General features: G+C 48.9%; 7 protein-coding genes across 9 annotated transcripts; 4 read left to right on the plus strand and 3 right to left on the minus strand.

Moving 5' to 3' along the window:
* The first annotated feature begins 735 nt into the window (after positions 1-735).
* On the plus strand, positions 736-1,690 carry Nnf1b. The gene is made up of 4 exons (NM_164388.3): positions 736-917; positions 968-1,180; positions 1,248-1,362; positions 1,418-1,690. Exons 1-4 carry the CDS (start codon positions 805-807, stop codon positions 1,589-1,591), a joined length of 615 nt encoding a protein of 204 aa, NP_722652.1. The 5' UTR covers positions 736-804; the 3' UTR covers positions 1,592-1,690.
* A 52-nt stretch (positions 1,691-1,742) lies between these two features.
* On the plus strand, positions 1,743-3,539 carry Dbp21E2 (DEAD box protein 21E2). The gene is made up of 2 exons (NM_134700.4): positions 1,743-2,655; positions 2,721-3,539. Exons 1-2 carry the CDS (start codon positions 1,795-1,797, stop codon positions 3,468-3,470), a joined length of 1,611 nt encoding a protein of 536 aa, NP_608544.1. The 5' UTR covers positions 1,743-1,794; the 3' UTR covers positions 3,471-3,539.
* On the minus strand, positions 3,473-6,109 carry Saf6 (SAGA factor-like TAF6). 2 transcript variants are annotated; one of them, NM_001272914.1, is made up of 5 exons: positions 5,634-6,109; positions 5,434-5,571; positions 4,402-5,380; positions 4,110-4,343; positions 3,473-4,052 (listed from the first exon to the last, which is right to left on the minus strand). In NM_001272914.1, the coding sequence occupies exons 1-5, from the start codon at positions 5,988-5,990 to the stop codon at positions 3,616-3,618; spliced, it is 2,145 nt and encodes a 714-aa protein (NP_001259843.1). In that variant the 5' UTR covers positions 5,991-6,109; the 3' UTR covers positions 3,473-3,615. The 2 variants fall into 2 exon arrangements, with proteins under 2 accessions (NP_001259843.1, NP_608545.1); NM_134701.4 differs by having other exon boundaries at positions 5,434-5,580.
* Positions 6,110-6,151: 42 nt separating this feature from the next.
* On the plus strand, positions 6,152-8,255 carry Pex12 (Peroxin 12). Of its 2 annotated transcripts, none has more exons than NM_001272915.1 (1): positions 6,152-8,255. In NM_001272915.1, the coding sequence occupies exon 1, from the start codon at positions 6,242-6,244 to the stop codon at positions 7,133-7,135; it is 894 nt and encodes a 297-aa protein (NP_001259844.1). In that variant the 5' UTR covers positions 6,152-6,241; the 3' UTR covers positions 7,136-8,255. The 2 variants fall into 2 exon arrangements, with proteins under 2 accessions (NP_001259844.1, NP_608546.1); NM_134702.3 differs by having other exon boundaries at positions 6,152-7,191.
* On the minus strand, positions 7,153-8,109 carry CG15880 (uncharacterized protein). The gene is made up of 2 exons (NM_134703.3): positions 7,403-8,109; positions 7,153-7,341 (listed from the first exon to the last, which is right to left on the minus strand). The coding sequence occupies exons 1-2, from the start codon at positions 8,055-8,057 to the stop codon at positions 7,205-7,207; spliced, it is 792 nt and encodes a 263-aa protein (NP_608547.2). The 5' UTR covers positions 8,058-8,109; the 3' UTR covers positions 7,153-7,204.
* On the minus strand, positions 8,238-9,667 carry PGAP2 (Post-GPI attachment to proteins 2). Its single transcript, NM_134704.5, has 2 exons — positions 8,863-9,667; positions 8,238-8,802 (listed from the first exon to the last, which is right to left on the minus strand). Exons 1-2 carry the CDS (start codon positions 9,491-9,493, stop codon positions 8,666-8,668), a joined length of 768 nt encoding a protein of 255 aa, NP_608548.1. The 5' UTR covers positions 9,494-9,667; the 3' UTR covers positions 8,238-8,665.
* Positions 9,668-10,122: 455 nt separating this feature from the next.
* Clp (Clipper) lies at positions 10,123-11,368 on the plus strand. The gene has a single exon (NM_057808.2). It carries the CDS (start codon positions 10,238-10,240, stop codon positions 11,126-11,128), a length of 891 nt encoding a protein of 296 aa, NP_477156.1. The 5' UTR covers positions 10,123-10,237; the 3' UTR covers positions 11,129-11,368.
* The last annotated feature ends 48 nt before the right edge of the window (positions 11,369-11,416 follow it).

An 11,416-nucleotide genomic window follows, 5' to 3' on the forward strand; every position in this document is an offset into this window, starting at 1 on the left:
ACTCCACAGCTGAGTTCCTTTTCGGACCCGGAAAATAATGGAAATGCCGGACCCGGCGAGCGAATAAATTAACCTGGATCGCATTTATATTCGAAAGTAGTGGCTCGGTGATGCTTAAACCTGAGTTTGCCGCAGAATGCTTCCTTTATTGCACGTAAATAAAGTCATAAAGTCATCATTACAACCGCGCCAACGAGGAGCACACGATAAGGAGCACAAAGGACAAACTTTTGTGACTGCGATAAAAATTCGCAAATGCGCACAAATTACTCAAAACATATTAAAAACTGCGTCCCCGCCTCAACAATTTGCCCAAAACGTTGCACAAATTAAAAACCCTCTCGAAAGAGCGGAGATAAAAGGAAATTCCATTGTGGCAAGTTTTCCCGATGTGGCAAACTGCAGTGAAAGCACAACTTTCGGGGAAACTGAAAAGTGCAGTTATTGAGTGTTAGTTGCAAGTTCCTTCGCCGATGCGACATGTGAAAAGTTGTGTAATTCAGTTCGAGAAATACACTCTGAATGTGGCGTAAAAAATGAGTTCAATGTTATATTGAGTGTTTTCGAAGTAATGCCAACTTACCAGATTTGATGCTTGAATTTAACCAATTAGCCAATAACCGTTGTTTAAAATAATTTATACAATATATATGTTATCATAATTGAAAGCAGCTCGAATACCCTATACCTACAATCATGTCATATAGGGGTTGGTATTCACAACCTATCTGTAAATGGTCACATATGTTTTCGGTCGCCAAGTTTTGCTTGTAATTATTATTTTGCCAGAATTGTGTTAAAAGTATGAATAATATTGAAGAGGACACCGAAGCAGCCTTCAAACGGCTCCAGGCTGTCATTCCACAGGTGAAGCAGGCCTACGAGGAAGCCATTGGACAGATCTTCTCGGATTTAAAGTAGGAGAATGGCTGATTAAAAGATTGACCAAACGCTTACTATTGCTTAGCTCCTCAGATCTTGAGTCGTGTGCCTCCATCCTCGAGGAGCACGAATCCACGAGCCTGGACACCGAGCAAATAATCCACAGCACCCGTCGGCTTATGACCAAGATCGTCCTGGATGTGAACCAGTGCTTCTTCTCCGGCAACGACGTGGAGACCAAGCTGACCACGCTGGAAATGCTTAAGGAGCAGTTTGCCGCCCACGAGGGCAAGAACTGGTTAGTGAATGGTTTTGAATTTGGTTGTCCAGCAGCACTTTCCATGGTTTTTAACGTAAATCCGCAGGAACTTCAACTGTCTGTCCCCTGAGGAACTTACTCGCCCTCTGCGCATGCACAACTTGAATCTAAGCATCACATTCATGGAGCAACAGCTTAAGAAACAGGAAAAGGAACTCGAGGTATGTATTTCAACCTCCGAAGAATTAAGTAATACTTGGATTACTTCGATTTTAGATTGCTATGGCCAAAAGCATTAAAAATCGACAGCTTATACATGATGTCCACGCTGAACGGGTGAAAGTGGGATGTATGATGAAGCAGCAGTTGGCCGAGTACCAGGCCATTAAGCCACAGTTAATGGAAATGGAACGGCTAATAAATGATTCGTATGTGCAGGAAGAAATGTAATTTTATAAAAAAAAACAGATTATTATTATTATTATTATTATTATTATTATTATTATATTAGTTGCTGGGTCTTGAAATAAATATGAATTTCAAACTTACCGCCACAAGTGGCATTGAATTCGAGCGGCGCTTTCCAACACTTCGATGCGTGTGCACAGCTGACTTGCCGGCAAATGAAAAACATTGAATAATATTCCGAAAGCATGCTGAACTTGTCCGTGGTGCTCCGGGTGCAATCATCGCGCCATGTGGCTTCATATGCCACAGCGGCGGCGGCGGCAGTTAAGACGAAGCCACCAAAGGCAAAGTCCAAGGGCAAAAAGCAGAAGGGGGAGCCCCTAATCTCCTGCAGAAGAAGCCAGTTCGATTTAACCCAATACGAGCAGACGGATGCCAAGTTTGGGAGTCTTTCGCTGGCCTCCAAGGGCTGGCTGCACAACAAATCCAAGGGAGACTTCTTCATCCTGAACGCCAGCGTGCGAGGTGAGGAACTCCAGCAGGAAATGCAGACCGTCGATGAGTTCCTCGAGAGCACGGGGATGCAGATTCATCCGCAACTCCTTGAGAACTTGCGAGTCGAGCTGGGCATCAAATTACTGACGGGAATCCAAAAACAGGGAATGCCCGTTGTCCATGGAAATGAGCACTGCCTCATTGCCGCTGAAACTGGGTGTGGAAAAACAATTACATATCTCCTGCCTATCGTAGACAAACTCCTCCAGAAAGAAGTGGTCACCGAACGAAAACTCAACACCCCCCGTGTCTTGATCCTCACTCCCGGCAGAGAACTAGCCACGCAGATTGCTGGGGTCACGGAGAAGCTCACCCAGGGCACCAATCTCAAAGTGCAATCTTTACTTGGCGGCAATACCAAGCAGCTTATGATGAACCCACAGTTCGAGGAGGTGGACATACTGGTCGCCACTCTGGGTGCACTTAGCAAACTGGTGACCACTGGCATCTACCGCATGGAGCAGGTTCGTCATCTGGTTCTAGACGAAGCGGACACCCTCCTAGATGATACGTTCACAGACAAACTTTCCTACTTCCTCAGGAGATTTCCCGTAAGTCATTCTAGGCGATTACCAAAGGAATGGCTTCAATCAGCTTGTTTTTTCTTATTCGACAGTTCCACTTGGTGCAAAAGGAGGATGCTGGCACCCAGATGATCCTGGCCTCGGCCACCATGCCCACGAACACCAGAGAGATCCTTCACAAAGTCATAGACGTGGACACCATCCGTGAGGTCGTCAGTCCGCACCTGCACCGACTGATGTCTCATGTGACGCAGAAGTTCCTGCGGCTGTCGAAGGCCGATCGGCCCGCCACACTTCTGTCACTCGTGAAGCATGATCTTGCCAAACGTCGCCCTCTTATCGTGTTCAGCAACAAGTCCACCACCAGTGACTTCGTTTCCATCTTCCTGAACAACAGCGGAGTGAACTGCTTAAATCTGAATGGGGATATGCTGATGAAGATCCGTCTTGGCCGCTTCGAGCAGTTCCAAAACGGTCACTGCGACGTCCTTTCCACCACCGATGTGGGAAGTCGTGGCCTGGATACCACACGAGCTCGACATGTGGTCAACTTTGACTTTCCGCTCCACGTCTCCGATTATATCCATCGTTGTGGCAGGATCGGTCGGGTGGGCAACATGGACAAGGCGCTAGTCACGAACCTGATATCATCGCGCCGCGAAATCGACGTCGTCCAGCGAATTGAGCACGCAGCTCGAACAGGTGGACTTCTGCCGGATGTGAATGCCAACATCCGAAACATTATCAACAAGCGGATTGTGGCGGAGATGAAAGCTGCAGGAATGCCCGTGCCCGCTTTGGGCTCACTAAATGGACATACGCCTCAGGAAGAAGCCTTTTAGTTCTGTGTTTTTATGTATTACGAGTAAAGTTGTATCACCTTTCGGAAGACCGAAGAGGAAGTCTAAAGTAAACGAAGAGTTTTATTGAGATCCCCAGGTCCTCCTGGACCTCCAGAAGGTCTTATAATACTTTCCCAAGTCCCTTTCAGATCCTTAGGTAGTGATAGCCACTGATGGGCGACCACTTTCTCACGTTGGTCAGGGGCTTAAAGAGTTTTCGTTTGGCGATCAGGATGTCGGAGCTGGCACCGCCACCCCCACCACCGTTCGCTGCCGACGAAGGCGAGTCTTCGGAGTGGGGAACAGTCGCAACCTTCGGCTTCAGCAGCACCGGGCGGCATCCTGCAAACTTAAAGCGGATGTTGCCCGCGCAGTTGAGCTGAAGATTTGGTGACTGAAGGTCGGGGAAAGCCTCGCAGAGCGTAGGCTTCGGTTTGAGTGCCTTGCTAGGATCGTCTCCGTGGCACATGGCTGCCGCAAGAGTACTCCATTCCAACCGACGCACTCCCGGCACTGATTCTATTCTGTAAGCGGGTTGTTTGGCCTTCACATACCGTCTGGTTACCATCTTTTCGTAGGCTCCTGCAATGATTTTTAGTTACTTAACCGCTTTTCATGGAACACATGGGTGTTTCTTACGCGCATAGTGGACCAAGAAGGGCTGCAGAGCAGCACCGCATCCGTACTCCAGCCATTCATACAGGTATACGTCATCATGACCGCCAAGGAAGATGGCAGCCGGAGCCAGATCCGGCCACAGGCTATCCGGGATTTCCTCGACGCGCAGTTTGTAGATGTAGGGAATAAACTCACGAAAGGCATATTCTCCCAGGGCAATGAGACCGCGCACTGCTCTACTGATATACCTAAAGTCTTAATTAAGAAATCCAAAGATAAGGATCCAGGCTAACAAATTGTAAGGATGATTTACCTCTCTCACTGCTGACGTGGCGACCTTCGAAGAATCTCGCTAGGCGTCTCTTGATCAAAAACAGGCACTCTGCATGTAGGTAACCACTTTGAGATGCCAGCTGTCCTATAGTTTCACACAGCTCGTCCACCAGGCCATTGCCGACTGGACAGGCAAAGTAGCTGGATAGGTGTTCCGCCTCCGGCTGAGGATTCAATTCCTCCTCCTCCGATTGCAGCTTGTAGATTGTGTGTTCCATGGTGCTCTCACCCGGAAACATCTGGGGTTCTTGCTCCTGTTTCTCTACTCCCATGACCTCCGGATTTTCCTGGGTTTCCGGATTATGGCACTGGTCTGGCTCAACCTTTAGTTCTTCTTCAAACTCCATTTTGATGGAGGTGGTTTGTCCCGGATCTGGGTCGACGTGTGGAGCTTTGATAGTTTCGTAAGGTGCCATTAGCTGGCTGACCAGTACCTCGGCCAGGTTGAAGTACTCCGGCCGGCAGGCATTGTGATTAGCAGTGGCGTTGTAGTTGCATGCTCGGAGCAGTCGCCAGCATCGCTGGCTCAAATGGTCCTGCTGCTTAAAGGCTAGCAACTGGACCATCTTACTCACAATCACTCGGTAGATAGATCCCATCAGGGGTGTCTGAAAAGCATGGCAGACGGCGGCCGTCTGGGATTTGCTGTCCGCAAAAAGGGCTGCCGTCACAAGACTCTGGACACACTGTCTTAGTTGGTCCATGTGCTTATCCTCCACTGGGCAGATGCTCTGAAAGTCTGCATCATCAGGTGTGCACAGATTGACTTCCTTCTGAAACTCCGCGCTCAGCTCGAAGATCTTATCCGAGTGAAAGTAAAAACTGCCGTCATAGTCGATCCGGTCCCAGTCGCTGTCCATCGCACCCAGCATAGGCGGCACATCGGCATCTTTTAGCACTTCGTTCACCAGGTCGTATGTCACCACTCCGCCCGAGTGGCGCGAGTATATTTTGACATTCTGAGAGATCAAGAGGTTAGAGGGATTAAAGAGGTGTATTACGGTCGACTTACATTGATCAGCTCCCAGACTTTGTAGGAGGCATCTTCCGCCAAACGGGCGCACACATCCTGGGAGAGTTCCACATCGGTCTGGTCGTGCTGCTCCCAAAAGATCTTGATGCTGCGCGGATCGAAACCAGCATAGCTCTTCTGATGACCCTACAGTAAAGAGAGCTTGTACCATAAGAGGGCCCTGAGATTGGCATCCTTACCATTCGACTGGAGTTGCCAGAGGCTTCTGCGCCCGCGATGCCGCCTGCAAGTCCGTGCCCACCACTTCCTGCTACCGCAAATGAGGCGTCAAACAGATTGTAGTTACCCAGACTAGATGTTGGCGTGGTGGGCGTTGTCACCATGTTTAGGTGAGTGGGCGTGGCCGGCAGGCTGCCCACTGCAACGCCCCCGCTCACTGCGGATGCGATGGAGGATGATGCGGATGCCGACAGGGAATTCTTTCCAGTCAACTCCAATTTCGCCGACTTAGATCGCGACTTAGTGGACTTTTTGCTGACTTTGCTGTGCGATGACTTGTTCAGCTCGTCAGTATTGCTGGCGCCAGAGGTTTTCATCTTCTTGGTTTTGTATAATTCATAAATGTATATATTTTCAACAGTTGGTAAATAAACAACGAAGCTGCACCACAAAATAAACAAATCTTGCCAGATTATTAACCCAACTATCGATGGTGCCAACGACTTATCGATATATTGATGAGCACTCGACTGTTTTCAAGCCAAGCCCGATAACACCAGTACTGATAAGAATAACAACATAATTGGTATTCGAATTTAATTCCATTTATTTAAATGCTATAAACACAATGGCAGAAGCGGCAAATGTGCGCCAGAACCTTCAAAATGTGCCGTCGATCTTCGAAATTTCAGCGTCAGAGACGCTGGACAACCTGATTTACCCGGCACTGAGCAAGATATTCGACTACTTTGGACTACGCCTGGACTTTAAACTATGGGGGAGTTTGAGGATTCAGGAGGAGCTGTCGCCATTGCTGACTTGGCTGCTGCAGTACCTGTATCTGCGCAAGAGGGCCTCCTCTTTCGGTGAGAGCTTTTACGGATTGCAAAGGACGGTCACAACCACTGGGGATCTGCTGAACCGCAGGCAGCAGTTCGCCTCTGCCACACTGCTAACCTTCATGCCTTACGTGGAGCGGAAGCTAAGGACCAGGATCACCAGGCACGAGGACACCAGTCCCTGGGAGCAACGCCTTCTAAGCGCATTCCATGCTTTCCATGCCGCCAAGGCGGCGCACACATTCTTTTACCTCGTAAAGTACGCCTCAAACCACTCGCCCATCTTCAGATTGTTGGGGCTGACCCTTCGCTATCCCAGCGAACCTCCCAAAGAGGATCAGTGGACCTACGTGGTCCTAAAGATGCTGGAGGTCTTGGCCTTCTTCCTGCAGTTCGTCCAGTGGTGGTACTCCAACGACCAGCGGCGGAAAGTGGGTGGAACTCTGATAAATCCCGAAGCGATGCCGAGAAAGCAGCTGCCCAAGGAAGTGCAGCAGAGCCTTCCCCAGCGGGGAGAGTGCCCAGTCTGCCTGCTGTCCATCCAGACGCCCACTGCCTGCTCCGTTTCCGGCTACGTCTTTTGCTGGAAGTGCATCGTTAGCCACATGAAGGAGCACGGCACCTGCCCGGTCACCCACTATCCCATCAGTCTGGACGACCTGGTGCGCATCTACGAGACGTAACGTTAAGCATTCCTTTTATGTTTTTTGCTTGTTTTTGTTTAATACATTTTATAAGGAATTGGGAACTGTTTACATCTCGCTGAGGAAGAAACCCAAACGTTGGTCGTAACATATGTAGACGTGGTAGAAGTCAAAGTAGACCGTGCATAGATAGATAAAGAAGCACTCACAGGAGATGAACTCGCCCATACCGAATACGGAGTAGGCTGCAGAGGATCCGGGGATTAGAATTGTAGACATCCTTCCATTCGGTTAGGTTCTACTCACCCAAGGGAAAGCAAAACTTCTGGTGTATAAAGTAAAAAATCCACATGACCACCACCCAGACGTAGTAGGTGAGCACCAGACCGCTCTTCAACCGCAAGGAGAATTCCTCATGCAGCTGCCCAATCCTATCGCTCATATAGTACTTGGCGCACACAAAGGAACCTGCCATGTAAATGGCACACGATACGAATAGCGACAAGGCGATGGTTATGTGCAGCAATGAGTCGCCATCCTCTTGGGGGAAGGTGCCCCATAGCAGTACGCTGGAACTACTGACAGCCATAATGATGGCCATCAGGCAGCCGAAACCTCGGACCGGCCTGCGCAGATTCCTCCGATAGAATCGGAACTGCAGCCATGCACTGGCAATGAGAAATGGGAACTCCAGGTAGCAAGCCAGAGCCCACACTTTGTGCTGAGACTTGGCAGCCGCCGATGTGGAGGGAAAGATGTTGAAGGCATTACAGGTGGTATACGTGGTGGACTGGAAGTCCGTGGTGATGGCCATCACCAGGTTGTACACCATGCAGACGGGCAATTGCAGAAGCCCCAGTGCGAGAATCGGACCAACTGGGATGCGGAAATGCCGCCTCGCCTGCAAATCCTTGATGGAGCTGGGCAACAGCTTGGCTTGATCCTCCACAAAGTGCAGCATTTAAGAGCAGGTTAATCCTAGGACAAGTCGGTCAGACAATCTTACACTTTCTGTTATCCCTCCAGACAAAGTGAGGCACTCGAACAATGACACATAAAACTAAGACAGTTCAATCTCAATAATTCTTAAATTTGGTTGGTATTAAATATTAGGAGTTGATTAAAAGTACACCAAACAATTGGAAGCAATTAAAAAGTTAATTTATCTGAATTCTAATAAATACAATTTTAGACTTACAAAATAATGAATTAGAACATTAGAAGCCAATAAAAGCAAATTCAGTACGTATAAAATAAAACCTTATTGAAGCCTTGTTCCTAAATGAGTATGTGTATAAATAATGCACTACATAATGATGGAACTCGGTTCGAATTTAACTAGATCCTTTAGGTGTAAAATCGTGTTAGAGCCTAAAGCTAAAAGCGTGTGTATGCATCAGATCCTGTCATACTGAATCGTCTCCTCTCGGAATCCCTCGTAAGCAATTTCCTTTTGGTAAAATTAAGTAAACATTGAGCTTAAGCTAATACCGCGTATGTACACAATACTCGAGGACGACTGGCTGGCTGAAATGGCGGCGCAGGCTGGGTTTGATCTAGTTCATTGGTCTACGATTGTGATAGGTAGAGACCGTGCTTGGCATCACACACCACATTCAGGGCGTAGAAGTCCCAGTAGGAGGTCATGTGGAACCCCATGTTGGTCAGCACCACGATGTACTCGAACAACGCGAAGAAAGTATAGACTGTGGATAGAAAAGATTCATTATAAGACAATAGTGGACTCACAACCGATTCCCACTCACCTCCCGCCTCGCAATGCGAGTTGTGCCTCACGAAGCAGTATCCTGCCAAGCCAAAGGCGATCACATTCACCAAGAACAGATTTCTCTTGTACCTCAGCGACTTCTCCTCGTGCGGCAAGAGCACGGTCTTCTGTATATTCCTGTTCAGCAGGTAGGAAACCAGCATATAGCACTCGGAACACGCAATGAACACCACAAATGCGTTTCTGTGGGTCTCGTAATGATCCGCAGAGGTCCAAAACGACAAGCAGAAGAGGGCCAGATCCTCCACGACGTTCAAGAAGCAGGCCAGGATGCCCAGCAATCTTCTGCTCCGGCGGATGTGTTCCCGATAGTGCTCCAAGTAGATTTTGGCAACTGCCAAACGGAGTGGTAAATGCAGAAATATGGCCAGTCTCCAGACGGTTTTTTGGGGCTCATAGTTCCCAATGGCCGCCGAGACGGAGGGCAGATAGTTGGTCACATCGCAGTGGGTGTAGGTGCTCCTAACGAAGTCAAAGGTCAGAGACCAAATCACGCAGAAGAAGAAGCCTCCCAGGGGCAAACTAAGAGCCACCAGTGCCAGTCGCGCAAAGGGAAGCCGGAAGAGGACGCTTTTGGGATCACTGAAGCGCTCGTAAGTAGGCAGCATTTGACCTTTGGAGTGGGTGGACTACGTGGGGTGTTGGTCGGGTTGGGTTCTTCAGCGGCGCTCGCTCCTCATTTTTCAGTTCCTCGCTCCCAAATTAACTAATGGCTTTTCACGCAGATTGCTTACGTTATAAACATTGCGAAAAGTTGTAAACAAGTGATCGATACCAGCTGACTATCGGCCTCTGGCGGCGGGGGTGGTTCATTATCGAATTTACTCAGTGTTTAATGTTTAAATTTCGAAGCAATTCAAGTGTTGCTCTTGTGTAAGTGAAATTTTTGAAACTGGCTCGTTCATTGTAGATAAGCCCTTTTATCAGCAACACTAACGGGGCGGATACTTAATTTCTATGTAATACTTTAGTCGCCAACAGTGCTGACCAATATCAACTTACTTTTGTAGCTAAATAGCTAAAATGTTATTAATGGCGGTTTAGTTAAATAAGGTCATAAAAACAAGTATTTTCTTACTATGACTAATCTTATAAATTAAAAACATTTGGAGACTAAAAATATTTATATACAAATATCTATTCCCTGAAGTGGACAGATTTGGCTAATAAACAGCTAGACGGCCATGACTGTCTTGCCTTGCGAACTATCGATATCGATAACGCCGGTTGCGTGTCAGCACTATTCGCACTGAAACAACAAACACGCGCAAAAAAAGAAGAAGGAAACTGCATTGTTTACCAGATTTCGGAGTTTTTCCTCATCTATCCGAGCATCCGCGAATCCGTCAGAGATGGACATCCTTTTGGCCAACGTAAGTGGGCTGCAGTTCAAGGCGGAGCGGGACCTCATCGAGCAGGTGGGTGCCATCCCGCTGCCGTTCTACGGCATGGACAAGTCCATTGCGGCGGTCTGCAACTTCATCACCAGGAACGGACAGGAGTGCGACAAAGGGAGCGCCTGTCCCTTCCGACACATTCGCGGGGACCGGACGATCGTGTGCAAGCACTGGCTGAGAGGACTGTGCAAGAAGGGCGACCAGTGCGAGTTCCTGCACGAGTACGACATGACCAAGATGCCCGAGTGCTACTTCTACTCGAGGTTCAACGCCTGCCACAACAAAGAGTGTCCCTTTTTGCACATCGACCCGCAGAGCAAGGTGAAGGATTGTCCGTGGTACAAGAGAGGCTTCTGCCGCCACGGTCCCCACTGCCGGCACCAGCATCTGCGCCGTGTCCTGTGCATGGACTACCTAGCCGGCTTCTGCCCCGAGGGCCCGTCCTGCAAGCACATGCATCCGCACTTCGAGCTGCCCCCGCTGGCGGAACTGGGTAAGGATCAGCTGCACAAGAAACTGCCCACGTGCCACTATTGCGGCGAGCTGGGCCACAAGGCCAACTCGTGCAAGCAGTATGTGGGCAGCCTGGAGCATCGCAACAATATCAACGCAATGGATCACTCCGGCGGACACTCGGGCGGCTACTCTGGACACTCCGGCCACATCGAGGGTGCCGATGACATGCAATCCAATCACCACAGTCAGCCGCATGGTCCCGGCTTCGTCAAGGTGCCCACGCCCCTGGAGGAGATCACCTGCTACAAGTGCGGGAACAAGGGCCACTACGCGAACAAGTGTCCCAAGGGTCACCTCGCCTTCCTCTCTAACCAACATAGTCATAAGTAGGACGCTCTGCTCTGTATGATTAGACTGTAAGAGTGCAGAAATAAAGGTCGAAAGCGGTCTGCATAGTCCGCTGTGTAGTCCAGAGGTCGTAGGTTCCCAACTTCCGCAGGCGAACGTTTCAATCATTCTGTGTTTAAAGTGTATGTTAAGAAACTCATTTGCATTTTTGAAAAAAGTCCCTAGAACTGCCAGTAGAACGTATTGTGTTATCAGCGAAATAAACTTCCATAAGATACAAGTAAGCAATTCGTTTTGGAAGGGAGTTTAGTTGTATGTTTTGGGTTTTCT

The sequence above is a fragment of the Drosophila melanogaster genome, chromosome 2L (genome assembly GCF_000001215.4).
Source record: "Drosophila melanogaster chromosome 2L".
Classification (NCBI taxonomy): Eukaryota; Metazoa; Arthropoda; class Insecta; order Diptera; family Drosophilidae; genus Drosophila; species Drosophila melanogaster.